Raw genomic sequence first — 14,505 nt, 5'->3', positions numbered from 1 at the left:
TTTTACAACTCCAATAATGCAAGCATCACTTACATTGATATTATGTCTCTATACATTGCTCCTTTTAGGGACCTCCGCTCCTTCGTTTCCCCGGGGCCTCCATATTCTCAAATCCGGCCCTGTATAAATGATTAAAATGATATTGGTTGATTTAATTCCGTAAAATATTATAATTTATGAATAATTAACACTTCATAAATTGAGAAATAAGCAACTTCACTTTAAAAATAAATCGATATGTACGCTATTGACTAAAGAGCATAGAGTATAGTAATGCGTTAGGAGTATAAGTGTTCTGTGATATGACCATGCTTTTGACATTTGTTGTTGTTGGTATCCCTAAATAGTCTATGTCAGTTTGTTTTGTCAAGACTTAAGAGGAAGCGTATCACGATATTTACGAATTTTGTGTATTTGTGATTATCTAATTGAATATGCTACCATAGCAGAAAATTATATATCAATTTCAAGCCACAGGCAGTTTAATTGCTTCAAAGTATATAATAGAAGTGAAAAGGCATTATGCCTTCCATCGATGTGATGGGGCCTCCGGGGCAGCACGATCTGCCGCCGGAGGAGCCCCAGCCGCCGCCGGCACCGGTCATCGGCATCATCTATCCCCCACCTGAAGTCAGGAGTATCCTTTTATATTACCATCAGGAAGACTCAACATAACCTATAAATGTTTGCATTTATTGCAAAGGAGTGACGCTATAAATGAAGACGACAATAAAAAGAAGTTTCAACACAATTTGCTGAAAAGAAGTAAAAAGTTAAGTATTTTTAACTTATTTTCGATTATAATATAATAGGTGGCTTGTTGTGATAATAATATAAAGACGTAAAAACGAACAATTTTTATGTACTTAGGTTCAACTTAATAAATGTACATAACAGTATAATAGTTCAAAAATATATTATTACAAAATTATTGTCAATGGGAGCAACTTTACAGCAAACGTTTGTTTGCTCGCAAAAAATTAACAAATGTGTTACAAAATTAATGAAAAACTACTGTAGATAATGTTAAATAATTATTAGAAAAAAAATAACTATTCATCACACAAGTTTCCTTAACAATTTTCTATAGATATTGTTGACAAGACTGCAAGTTTTGTTGCTCGTAACGGACCTGAGTTTGAAGCTCGCATCAGACAAAATGAACTCGGAAACCCAAAGTTCAATTTCCTCAACTCCGGAGACCCTTACCATGCATACTACCAGCATAAGGTTAAGGAGATCAGGGAAGGAAAAGGTAAGGAATAGTTACTATTTCTAATTATAAAAGTTGTTAAACGTTTTTAATCCAGCAACAAAATCTACCATTTAAAAATAAAAAAAATATGTGGCCAATTATAAAATGTGACAATTGATATACTGAGCATACTCCATGCATTAACATATATAATTACTTGCTGCTGAAATTAGGTTTTTTATGAAAGGCAGATCTTGTAGGTAGACTGGATTCCTTTCAAAAATGTTCTATACCCTTGGTTGTGCATGAAGTCTATTATTATATATTGATTGATTCACTGCATTATGATGCTAAGATTGAATTACTTTTAATAAATTCATATTTTTTTAATTCTGCGTAATCAAACAAGTTACATTATTATGTTACTAGGGCAAGATCCATCAGGTCCTCCTCCAGGAACACAAATCCAGCGGCCAGGGCTTGCTCCAGCTACAGCCGCCCGCCAGCAGGAGCTCCTTAAAGCTGCAGTACCAGCTGAACCCCCACCACCCCGTGACCCCCCACCAGACTTTGAATTCATTGCGGACCCACCATCAATTTCTGCTTTGGATTTAGATATTGTGAAACTAACAGCTCAATTTGTCGCAAGAAATGGAAGACAATTCCTTACAGACTTAATGAAGAAAGAAGAAAGGAATCACCAGTTTGATTTTCTACGTCCACAACATTCTCTCTTCCAATACTTCACACGACTTCTTGAACAATATACCAAAGTTCTGTTGCCGCCAAAGGAACTCGTGAACAAGTTAGGTGCAGAGATCCGCAGCGGTGTGTTGGAACAGGCGCGCAGCAGGGCCGCGTGGCACTCGCACCAGGCGCGGCGCAAGGCTGCCGACGAGGCTAGAATCGAGAAGGAAAGACTAGCGTATGCGTCAATCGACTGGCATGACTTTGTCGTGGTGGAGACAGTAGATTACCCTACAGGCGAACCAGGCGATTTTCCGCCGCCAACCACACCGCTAGAGGTCGGAGCGAGAGTACTAGCACAGGAGCGCGGCGAGGACATCGTCCAAGCCAACGAGGAAGACGACACGGAGATGCAGCTGGAGTCTGAGTCCGATTCAGATTCTGACGATGACTTGGCGGAAATGGAGGATCGTACGCAACAACAACAGCGTCCGGACGACAACCGCGTCCAAGACATGGAGGAGGATAGCTCGTCGTCCGAGGACGAAGGACCGCCTGAGCCTCCGAAGCACGCTGGGGAAGAAGCACCATTACCGCCCCGTCCAGACCGCGTGGTCGTCAAAAAGTACGATCCGAAACGCGCCCGCCCGCAGCCGACACCCGCCAGCGAGGAGTGGCTGGTGTCGCCCATCACGGGCGAGAAGATCCCCGCGAACAAAGTGGCCGACCACGTGCGCATCGGGCTGCTGGACCCGCGTTGGCTGGAGCAGCGCGACCGCACGGCCGCCGAGCGCACCGACCGGGACGACGCCCTCGCGCCAGGCGCTGCTATCGAGGCTTCGCTTAAACAGGTCAGTACAATTATGCTTATGCTTTATGCTTTAAGTTTATTGAATATTTTCTAGATTAGAGTATTAAAGAACCTACAACTTGATTATTGAACTATTGTCTAACGATGGTATAATGTCAGATTTTCTTTTTCTGTGAAGGCATGTTCTTCTAAAGCAAATGCAAAATTGTACCTAACAGTAGGAATTATTGTTCATCTGTAATTTCAGCCCGCCGAATCTCCTCATAGAAGTTTATAATATCATTGTACTATCACTGATAATATATTTGTTTATTGAAAAAAATATTTCCCTTACTATTAAACAAATTGGTCAAATAGACCAGTTCGGTACATTACATAATTAAAAAACAAATCATTTCCAGTTGGCAGAGCGTCGTACGGACATCTTCGGTGTGGGTGACGAGGAAACTGCCATCGGTAAGAAGATCGGCGAGGAGGAGCGGCGGCGGGACGAGCGAGTCACGTGGGACGGACACACGTCCAGCGTGGAGGCCGCCACGAGGGCTGCGCGTGCGCACATCACGCTCGAGGACCAGATTCAGCAGATACACAAGGTGAGACATTCACGCACTACTCCGAACGCCTTGATGTCATTACTGCTAATGACTAGCTGACAGTATTCAAATAATATATAAGAAATTTATGCGTTCTACCACCTTCAATTGTGAAGGTGGTAGAACCCTTTGTGTTTCGACTCCGGCGGCAGGGGTAGCGGCGCATCTGTGGCCGACCTCAGGTAAGAATGTCTAGTCCTATCTGGGGTTAGGCGGCATTAGCCACTTACCATCAGGTGAACTGCATGCTCGTCTGCTACACCTATATCATAAAAAAAATAATATCAAAAACTAATAATTCTACTTTTATATTAACATTGTAATGAAGTATTTATATATATTATAATTGAAAATATCATTGAATCAATTCCAATATCTTGTTTACTTGATGAAAGCTCAATTATTGTAGATTATGGATTGTAAGATATGCAATAAACGTTATTTAATATTATACATTCCACATCATATTTCCATATCAAAATTAAATTGGAAACTGCTTGTTGAAATTAAATCTAATGTTCAACAAATAACATGACCTTATATCTGTTTTGTACAGGTCAAGGGTCTGCTACCAGACGAGGAGAAAGAAAAAATCGGTCCGAAGCCAGTATCGGCTCAGCGCAGCGCTCCCCCGCGACCGCCGCCGCCCGCCCCGCCGCGCGCGCCCGCCCCCGCCCCCGCTCCGACCCCCGCCCCCGCGCCCGTGCTACTACAACCCATCCCCCCACTCATGGTGATACCCCCCATGGCACCAAGACCGCCCCTCATCCCAACTCCCGTGGGACCTCCTTTCGGCTTCCCCGTTGCGCCCCAGGTGCCCCAAACTGTACCCGAGGACGACGAGCCGGCAGCGAAGCGCCCGAGGACCGAGGACACGTTGGAGCCCGAGAGCACTTGGCTAGTGAGACATCCTGGTGCCACTACCTTGCAGGTAATTTTGAATATATTAAATATAATTTATTTTAAAGTATCATTTTAGCTGTTATAATTAAAAAAATCTTTAACAACCGTCTAATTTGCATCAGCAACTAGAATAGTGTCTTTATGAGTAATCTTGTAAGCAATCAACATGGTAATTGCCTTTTAATTTTTCTATAGGACCATTATAATATTTCTTTTATTACTGCAAATCTTGAAATTTAAAACATCGCGGTTGCTAAGTAGTGGCTGGTGAAGTAAGCTTTACGCAAATTCAAAGCAAATAGTCATTATATGGCAGCATGTGTCAGCTTAGAAAGCAATTCTATTTTATTCTTTTTTTTAATATGGGAGGCAGAAAAGCATGCAGTCAACTGCCGCCCATGGACATCTGTAATCAACCCCAGATAGGATAAATATTCCTACCTGAGGTGGCCACAGATGCGCCGCTACCCCTGAGGACTAAGCTGGAACGACTCTGAAAAGTATGTCTCCCTTACCACACTCTTCAAAACGGAACACAGCACCGCCCAACACTGCTGCTATTAGGCAGAAATAGGTGTGGCGGTGGTGCCGCTGGAGTCGAACTACAAAGGGTTCTACCACCTTAGAATTCTTATTATCTTAGAATTTCTATTTCGGCTGGCTAAAATTCAGCAGGCAATGTGTATACTTGTTAAAGAGACTTCTAAATATAAACATGTAATGTATAGGTGATGGTGCCATCGCTGCCGGATCGCGCGGACTGGCGGCTGGACGGGCGCGCGCTGCAGGTGACGGTGCCGCTCTCCACCCCCGTCTCCGAGCTCAAGAGCATGCTGCAACGCTCCACCAACATGCCCATCGCGAAGCAGAAGCTGCATTACGAGGTAATTGATTTGTTTTAAGGTTTTTCTATTGAGTTCCACATGTTTTTAACAGTTTTTCCTCAGTTAAATAAGGGATCAACATTAGGTATACTTTTAAAAGTATTACAATTGATATGATTCACAAAGATATGAAAAATGCTTCTGAAGTAGCTTCGCGATGTAGACTGAAGTTTTAGATTTAGTGTTATTTAAATATGACTCAGATCAGGTTGGCCCATTTAAGTGGAAGAATGTCCTATCAGGCTGTAATTATTTTAATAACAATTGTATAACTAATTGTAATTGTATTTCTGAATCATAACAGCTGTGTTAAACACTGCTGTGTTCCCATTTGCATGCTCGTCTGCTACTCCTATATAATAAAAAAACTGATCGACATTATTCATAGTTATATTAGGCTTATAAGTAATTTTAATATTTTGTCTTCAGGGCCTGTTCTTCAAGGACACAAATTCTCTAGCGTACTACAATGTGCCACCTGGTGCCGTCATACATCTGCAAGTGAAGGAGAGAGGTGGAAGGAAGAAGTAACGCTAGACATCTTGATTGACATGATTAGTTCCATTTTATCAGTTCAATATATTTTATCATTATGAAAGATACTTGTGTTTACACGGAATAAATGGAATTTAATTTAAGCTGTTGCTTTATTCTTTGTAATTTTAAAATTTCCTCTCTACGTGATTTCTGAATTACCATTTATGGAATTTGATTGCTAACGCAAAATATTTCATTTAAAAATAAAAGACATCAAATGTATTACTTTTTTTATTAAAAATGTGTAAAAGTGAGCATAACAAAGCACGTCAGTGTAAAATTATAAATGTTTTCCAATCACAGAACACCTTTTATAACAAATGACTCCAATTTCTAGGAATGTAAAAATATAAGATAGATAAAAAGCGCAACAATACATGATTTATATTAGCACCATTATATATTATGTTAGGATACGTTTTATAGAAGTATATAATATTTTTCTCAACTTAAATCTACGTGGAATGTAAATAAATTTATATAAAATAAAAACAATAACAAAAACTTTACTTAAATGTTTAAACTTAACAAAGTGATGATTAGTGATCACATATTGGTCACCTGAAACCAACAGTTGCTTACTTAATTAAGTAAAAATGCACTACAAATGCTACTATTAATAGGAATGCTGACAAGATATTTAAGATTCATTTATATTTTTAACAGAACATTACATTCATTATAAGCTCAAGGTATTGGGGCACCCAAAATCAGTGCACCAATTTTTTTTTCAAATTTAATAATCAATTTTGATCATCTTATTTTTAATTTCTTTACATGAACAGATTCATCGTTTATTTAATTTGTAAAATAAAGTTTATTTTATATGGTTTATTTTAAATAGTCTAAAAACGTGGGTTAAATTGGTAAATATGTAATTGCATTACATAATACAGTAAATGTCTAATGAAGCAGCTGTGTATATTATTTAAAAAAGTTTATAAAATGTAAAATAGCGGGTGCAGTCAGTGAGTAATAAATACATATGTTTTTAATTATTAAAATTAGTTTCATTTTGTCAAGTTTTACTTCTATTACCTCATGAACATTTTCCTAGTCTAAAATTCGATGCAGTAGGAATGTTGCAAAGCTCGATTAAGTCACATGTCACCTACAACTACATATAAATGAATAATTTCCATATTCTTACCGAAGCCGTATTCGTAGTCGTACCGTAACTTTAGTGCAAGGTGGCAAATACATGGTCTGACAAGAACTGGTTATTAATAAAAAATACCACTTGGGACGACTACTAGTTACTTTTACGCACACATTCACCTTAGATTCTACGTACGTACCTACTAATTTCTAAACCGAGGTCAAACTGAATGAGTTTGTTTATGTAAAAACTAACACAATTTTTTCTCAAAATTTTGCTATGTAAGGGTAATCTATTTTGTGGGCGTGTATATGTGTACTATATGTACGTGTACGTGTGGACTATATAGGGCGACAGCCCATTAGCTTACAATTACATTATCATGTAATGTAATCGTATCTGTGAAGGGTGTACTTTCAGTTAAGTTTGGGAATATCTTCGATCACCTTCCGGTAGCGTGCGAGCATAGGCGTGTAAATCGCTTCCGCGTCCGCGTAGGGCGTGGCCACAGGCGATACGGTAAGCTCGCTACCTGCAAATGAAATTAACATTTTTATAGATGTATTAAAAGATAAGTGGGACGAGAAAATACATATAATACATTAAATTGTATTTATTAACATACTTTGTAACTGGTTTTACGAATGTCCAATTAAAATATAATATTTTTTAAGACGCAGATACAAGTATCATTAATTAGGTCGCTTCTTAACATCTTAAATTTAGAAATAGGATAAATATATTTGATTGAGGTAGTATATTTGATAGCTATTAAACATATAACAACTCAGGAGAACATACCGTTAAGTTTGACGCCAGCGTCTTCACTCCACACCTCTGCCGCGCGTATCGCCGCGCCCAGCAACGCTGCGTTACCGTGCTGGTCCTAAAATATAGGTATTTTATTTGAACATACGAACAATATTGTAAGAGGTTCTAAAAAGCATGTAAACCTATGCCCACACTACTACCATTTTTCATAAAAACAAATATTTGTGTTGCTGTATTCTGGCACAAAAGACTCGTGCAACAAGAGTTTGTATGACGAGTTTTGGTTGAATTAGCTGCTGCTGTGTTGCCAATATTCGCCAAGCCTCATATGAAATAATATTAGTTGGCTATTTTTAAGTAACAAAAGATATATAATATGAACAATATTATAATACCTGAACATAAACGGGTGTGTTGAAGACGTCTGCGAATATCTGCAACAGCTCCTTGTTCACTGAGGCGCCACCTGTCGCGATCACCCGCGAAGATGCATCTGCGGAACAACATGATAATAGTCAAATACAGCTATTTATTCTTCTCTTTCAGGCCAGGATTAATAATTCACTATCGCCCAAGGTGTGGTGTATTTTTACTATTTCTATTATTTTCTATGTGCATTTAGCAATAGACTTTTTAGGCCTGATGGATAAAGCTAGTCATAATGGGCATCTGTGCCGATCACAATCCAGAATGACTATGTATAGGCGCCCTTGCTGCAGTGTTTTATCGGTGGTAGAACCCTTTGTGGTTCGACTCTGGCGGCACCACCGCCACATCTATTTCTGCCTTACAACAGCAGTGTTAAGCGCTGCTGTGTTTTGGTTTGAAGGGTGTGGAAAGGGAGACATACTTTTCCGAGGCGTTCCAGCTTAGTCCTGAGTAGCGGCGCATCTGTGGCCTCAGGTAGGAATATCTAACCTTATCTGGGGTTGATTACAGATGTCCACGGGAGTCTGCTACTCCTATATTATAAAAAAATACAATTTACATAATATATCCCCTCCCTCCAACCCCGGCACGTTACGCCATCTACTTATCGCACTGTCCCTCAGGGTCACCGCGTGTCCCCGAGCGAGGCAATGTATGTGTTACCGAGCGCGAGCCCCATGTCCTCGGCGTGTGCGCGGCGAGCCAGCGCCTGTCCCTCCAGCAGGGCGCGGGCCTCGGTCTCCGCGGAGGCGGGCTTCGCCCAGCGCCCCGCCGCCGCCCGCGGCACGATCTCCGCCGTGTCGTAGTAGATACCTGCACGAACAATTTCAGCATACTATCAAAATTACCTTTGAAATTGTTTATTTGCTAATTTTTTCCTCTTTGTTAAATATGTTATCCATAAACTTGTATAGACTCTGCCCTAATGATTCCTAAAAATTACTCCATTAACATATAATTTAAAATGTCTATAATAATAATAATCTATTAAGTAAACAAATATTAAAGTCCTTTTTCACATCTTACTGTATAATTTATAAAATGTAGTGAAACGTAAATCAAATTACAATGTATATCTGTGATTTCAAAGGAAAAACCATGTATTCATATTATACTGCTTTATCAATGATGATACTACAGATTAATCCACAAATTCTACCCATTAAAACATACCCATATATCCCATGTTTCCTCTAAGCGTGGACCGCAGCAGTTCGTTAAAGGCCTCCCAGCTCGGTCCTGCGAGCCGGTCCCTGTGGTTCTGGCGGGTGAGGGAGCCGTTAGCGAAGCACAGCAGCGCCATGTAGGGAGCCTGCTTCGTGGGCCCCACGAGCACGTGGCCGGCGGGGGGCGCGGCGGCGGCCTGCAGCCCGAGGAGGAGGGTGTCGCTCGTGCCCAGGCTGAGGCCCACCCAACCAGAACGGAGTCGGAGGCCTGGTCATGGTTAATTTAGAGATTTTTGAAGTTAAACTTCTTATGGCGCGTTTGAAAAAATTATAGAGTATATTTACAATTAAAAAAATTACAATCGACATTTAAAATCGTCAGCTTTGTGTTGACTTCTGATAGTGGTTGACTAGTAATACTCATAACAACAGCTAACAACACAAATACAGGTCTGTAATAATAATAGTTTACGGATACGCTAAAAAAGTGCGTGCTCACTTCTTACGTGCGTTCACATACGCTTTTTTTACATACCATTTATTTACCAAATAAATTTGTAACAAATACCACTGTAATAGGTATAACATCAGTCAAATTGATTTTATACCCCTTACTTCAGGAGGTGGTGCTAATAAGGCGATGGCCTTGGGGTACCTTTAAAGTTTAATCTTTTGCTATTATAGAGTAATCTGCGTAATGCGAAACATATCACATTCTCATATGAATTGAATCCCACATGTTATCTTATCAGCTAAGACGCGTGGAGCGACACTCGAGATTATACTAGAATCACTACTAATGTGTTTGTTTAGATTACATTATACTCCTCAAGTGATAAGAACTGCGTATTACATCTTAATGTGTGACGTTAGTAAAACATTGTTTATTTAACTTTTTTATATAATGGAATATTTAACAAAATTTAATAAATATATCTATTACTTTATATACAAAAGATAAGTATATATCAAAACATCACATAGTTAATTACGAGACATGTGAAAATTGCCTTAAATTACAATTCGTGCACGTCGGCGTGCGTACATACACTTTAATACCTGTGCATATGTATGTGAGCTTCGTATGTATGTGCAACTTTTATATAGTAATGTTTACTATATAAAAGTTGCATATTGGCGTATTATTTTTATGCCCACCGTCATCTATCATCACCCACCATCAAAGAATACCCACCAGCCAGAGCCGAGCAGTTGTCTCCTGTGAACGCGATGACTTTACACTCGGGTTTGAACCCGTACCGCTGCACGAAGTACGGCGATATACTGCCAAGCACCGTCGCGGACGGAACCGGCTCACCGAGCTTACTCGCTAGAGATTCGTCGCCACAAGCCTGCAAAAATAAATATATTGTCCCACTAATTATCTTAGTTAACGCTATAATATAAACGTTATTTATAAACTCTATTAGTATTTATAAATAAGGATTTATGAGAACATTTATGAGGATTGACGAATGCTTGTCACTCTTTCATCCAAAAACCACTAATCACATATGGATGTCATTCGGCACTTAGATAGTTTATACGAGTAAGCTGAATTAAAACATAGTTTTTATTTTGATAAACAAGACCAGCGCAGCCATACACATCGCAAACGTTAGCTATACAAAAAAATCAAAATATAGAAGAATTGACATTTCCTTCTTCTTATATTATTAATCATCCAAAAAGCTTACGTTTAGAGCCTTTTCACACCACTTCATACTATGTATATCAAGGAGGTTCATCCCGGAGCCGTCCGCGAGGTCGACGGGCGCGATCCTCCCGAGGAACAGCGAGCAGGCGAAGGAGGACACCAGCGAGATCCTCTCCGCGGCGTGGTACACCCGCGGCCGGCTGCGGTACATCTTGCGGATCTGAGGACCCGTGAACCGTTCGTACGCTCGCGAACCGGATATTTTGGCTAGTTCCTGCAATAAAACACAAGCAGTCGTATTCGTTTCGTTTTAATCTTACGATCATTGATATACCACTAGTAAACCTTTACTATCAAAACAATAGCGCATTTTGCTGGTACTCGTCGCTAGAAATACACACACACGAAGGTATAAGAGGTGCAAATAGGATAGCACGTCTAAATTAATGCGCAAAAAAAAGGTAAACCCGTATTTCATGTGCCAAACGTATATGACTTACCATGTAGTTACCATGTGGATTGTGGGTTATTTGCACTTTCTAATAGTAATTTAAGTGTCAGTGCATGTAATTCCTTCTTAAAAGATTAAATGAATGTAACAAAAAAGGCTTATTTGGTCTTACCTCAGCCCCTCCCACTGCCTCCTCTAGCGCGCGGCAATCAGCGCTGGTACTCGAGTCCATCCAGACCGGAGAATCAGCAACAAACACCGTCGCCAGTTGGGTGTGCAAGAAGTCATCGGCGGACAACTTGCTCAACTTTGCTTCCGAACCTTTCGCCCACCAAACTGAGCCGTGTTGCTATAAACAAAACAATTTAAGGTGGTAGAACCCTTTGTGGTTCGACTCCGGCGGCACCACCGCCACACCTATTTCTGCCCAATAACAGCAGTGTTAAGCGTTGCTGTGTTTCGTTTTGAAGGGTGTGGTAAGGGAGGCATACTTTTCCGAGGCGTTCCAGCTTAGTCCTCAGGGGTAGCGGCGTATCTATGGCCGACCTCAGGTAGGAATATCTAATTCTATCTGGGGTTGATTACAGATGTCTATGGGCGGCAGTAGCCACTTACCATCAGGTGGACTGCATGCTCGTCTGCTACTCCTATATTATATGAAAAAAAAAATTGAACATTCAAAAGATTTAAATATTGGAAGATTTATTTATCAAATATACATGCAAACAAATATATTTTTTTATAAAGTCTGTAAGCTGCTATAGTTATAAAACTGTGTTGCAACTATCTCAACTTATGTTAACAATTTGGTAGAATAATAGTACATTTTTGGTAATGCAATTCTAAAATAAAATTAATTTTTAATTAACCAATATGTATGCATGTGTTGTATGAAGCAGTGATAGCCTTGTGGTTAAGAAAGTCGGCCTCTCAATCGAGGGGTCCGAGGTTCAAATCCCAGGCACGTCTCTGATTTTTCAGTTATGTGCATATTAGAAATTAATTATCACTTGCTAAACGGTGAAGGAAAACATTGTGAAGAAACCTGCATACCTGAGAGATTTATAAAAAAAAATCTCAAAGGTATGTGAAGTCTATCAATACGCACTTAGCCAGCGCGGTGGACTATGGCCTAATCCTTCTCATTATGAGAGGAGACCCGTGCCCAGCGGTGGGACAGTAATGGGTTGTTGATTATGTATGTGTTGAGTGGGTGTTTGTGTATAAGAGCATGTGTGTGTGTGTGTTGCGTGTACGTGCGTGCGAGTAAGTGTGAAACTTGCGTTAATTGTTATAATATAGAGGAAATCTTTAGTCTCATTATTATTTTTAAGTAGAATGTGTGTAAATAGAATATTACATACATTATGTTGGTATGTTGATGTTTTCTATTGTATGATTTTTCTGAAAAGTATAAATCCAAATAAAAACCAAATTTGCTTGATGTTATGCATGATATATGAAACATTTGTCTTAGGAAACAACAAACAGATGCCACTTCAATTGATATCTACTATGAATATCCAACTTAAGTTCTTTTTTAGCCCATTCTGCATATCAATGGACTCCTGAGTCCAATCAATGTAGACTACATATATTACTACCCCATAAACCACACCAAGAATAGCCAATCCTCTGTCTTGGCACCATTTATAACTGAACACAGGTCCTAGAATATTTATAATATAAATCAATGTCTATGAGGCTAACCTGTGCAGCTCCAGACAGAGCTTCAACCATGGAAAAGTCGACGCCGGCCACCACCAGCCTGTCCATCACCATGTCCAGTGCCTTCACCCACAGCAGTGGCGGCGCCATCACCTCCCCGCGCTGCTCCCCTCGCACCACACCCCCAGATGTTCTTTTAAAACACACATCGAAATACTATAAAGACCTTGGCAAATAATCATTATTTTGTTAAATATAGGTAATTCACCTATGATTTATGATCATTATAATTTAATAAATATATGAGGTTGGAATAGAGTAGGTTGGGTTGGTTAGAGTTTGATGACATAAATAAACAGATTACTGCATGATTGAATTAAGGTAAATATGTGTTTGTTTTGCTAATTTTTGAACCCTATCTTCAATTTAAACTATCAGTTTCATTATTATTAAGAATTAATAATACTTTTTCCTATATTTACTACAAAGGCATTTTATGCATGTAGTACTTATATTGCAATACTGACAATCTTAGAATAATATTTAAATATATTGTCTAATTACTGGTAATTGGTTTACCGTAATTGATTTCATACTTTTTCATATATGAGTAGATGCTTGTTTATTTTAATACAAGCACCTACTTTATATGTGACTTCCATAGTTTTCTTGTATTGAATATATGTATACCTGAATTCCGGCAAATCCACATCAAACTCCACGTCTGCTTCCTGTTGCACCACATAATCTTCACCTATTACTATTGCTTTTAACTGAAACAAAAAATATTTATATTGTTTTAAATAGACATAAACAACTTCGTTTATATTTCATGTTTCATTATGACGTTATATTTGGCCTTCGAAGTATTAAAAGTTTACTAAGCTTACCAAGTACCTACACTTAAACATGAATATTGGTTACTATAGTAGATAGAGTAATTTAGTATAAATCACTCACCTAAATGACCTTCTTTTATTACCAAAAGTAGAATTCAAAAGGGGATTTTAAATAAATTATTATAACTTATTTCAATTGATTTACTTCTACATTAATATTATTCGACCAAATATAGTTATTATTATATCTACTATCTTCTACAACTTACTTTTAATTCGCTAATTTGATAAATACTTTTAAGGCGATAAGCTTAATATTTTTATAAGCATGATATAATTCGTACATTTCGTTAATCTAATTTAATTCTAAAACCATATGAAGTAAGGTTCAAATTACAAAAGTACTTCAAACACCGTGGTAAAATAACAGTAAAATTATTAGTGCGTGAAAAGTTGAATTATAAAAGTACTATTTATTCATAAAATATCAATTTTTAATTTACAATACATACTCTTTGAGTGCTGAAGTCAAATCCCAAAAAAGTTTTCTTCAACCCTTCTTCACTCATTTTATATTATTTTGATTTCTGACAGACCGTCACCGGATCTCCGGATCAATGACAATGACACTGGCACAGTTCGTTCGGAAACACGTTCGTCCGTCTCCAAAAACACAAGGAAAGGAATATCGGATGCCTTGCGCTCGCGTGTCTGACTGTCATTTACAAATTCACGAGGCATTCCATTATTTCACGATTTCACGATATCTTTTATATTTTATAACACTCAATTAAGAAGTACGTGCTTAGCTGAAT

General features: G+C 38.8%; 2 protein-coding genes across 2 annotated transcripts; one reads left to right on the top strand and one right to left on the bottom strand.

Moving 5' to 3' along the window:
• Positions 1-344: 344 nt before the first annotated feature.
• Positions 345-5,711, top strand: Sf3a1 (splicing factor 3A subunit 1). Its single transcript, XM_073073279.1, has 6 exons — positions 345-637; positions 1,091-1,255; positions 1,625-2,733; positions 3,095-3,286; positions 3,843-4,217; positions 4,918-5,711. The coding sequence occupies exons 1-6, from the start codon at positions 523-525 to the stop codon at positions 5,089-5,091; spliced, it is 2,130 nt and encodes a 709-aa protein (XP_072929380.1). The 5' UTR covers positions 345-522; the 3' UTR covers positions 5,092-5,711.
• A 117-nt stretch (positions 5,712-5,828) lies between these two features.
• On the bottom strand, positions 5,829-14,442 carry LOC140742362 (xylulose kinase). Its single transcript, XM_073073278.1, has 11 exons — positions 14,203-14,442; positions 13,542-13,624; positions 12,894-13,044; positions 11,356-11,532; positions 10,773-11,006; positions 10,271-10,427; positions 9,083-9,343; positions 8,573-8,722; positions 7,876-7,973; positions 7,511-7,595; positions 5,829-7,241 (listed from the first exon to the last, which is right to left on the bottom strand). The coding sequence occupies exons 1-11, from the start codon at positions 14,257-14,259 to the stop codon at positions 7,126-7,128; spliced, it is 1,569 nt and encodes a 522-aa protein (XP_072929379.1). The 5' UTR covers positions 14,260-14,442; the 3' UTR covers positions 5,829-7,125.
• Positions 14,443-14,505: the final 63 nt, after the last annotated feature.

Source organism: Epargyreus clarus, unplaced genomic scaffold (assembly GCF_041222505.1).
Source record: "Epargyreus clarus isolate Ecla_fem2 unplaced genomic scaffold, WU_Ecla_fem_2.2 ptg000005l, whole genome shotgun sequence".
Taxonomy (NCBI): Eukaryota; Metazoa; Arthropoda; class Insecta; order Lepidoptera; family Hesperiidae; genus Epargyreus; species Epargyreus clarus.
This window is presented reverse-complemented; position numbering and strand designations above follow the sequence as displayed.

Coding starts and splice junctions, on each gene's coding strand:
- Sf3a1 (XM_073073279.1), top strand. CDS start 523: ATGCCTTCCATCGATGTGATGGGGCCTCCGGGGCAGCACGATCTGCCG. Junction 1,256..1,624: donor GGAGATCAGGGAAGGAAAAG/GTAAGGAATAGT, acceptor TTATGTTACTAG/GGCAAGATCCATCAGGTCCT. Junction 4,218..4,917: donor CTGGTGCCACTACCTTGCAG/GTAATTTTGAAT, acceptor TGTAATGTATAG/GTGATGGTGCCATCGCTGCC.
- LOC140742362 (XM_073073278.1), bottom strand. CDS start 14,259: ATGAGTGAAGAAGGGTTGAAGAAAACTTTTTTGGGATTTGACTTCAGC. Junction 11,007..11,355: donor AGGCAGTGGGAGGGGCTGAG/GTAAGACCAAAT, acceptor GTTTTATTGCAG/GAACTAGCCAAAATATCCGG. Junction 7,974..8,572: donor GGACATGGGGCTCGCGCTCG/GTAACACATACA, acceptor GTTGTTCCGCAG/ATGCATCTTCGCGGGTGATC.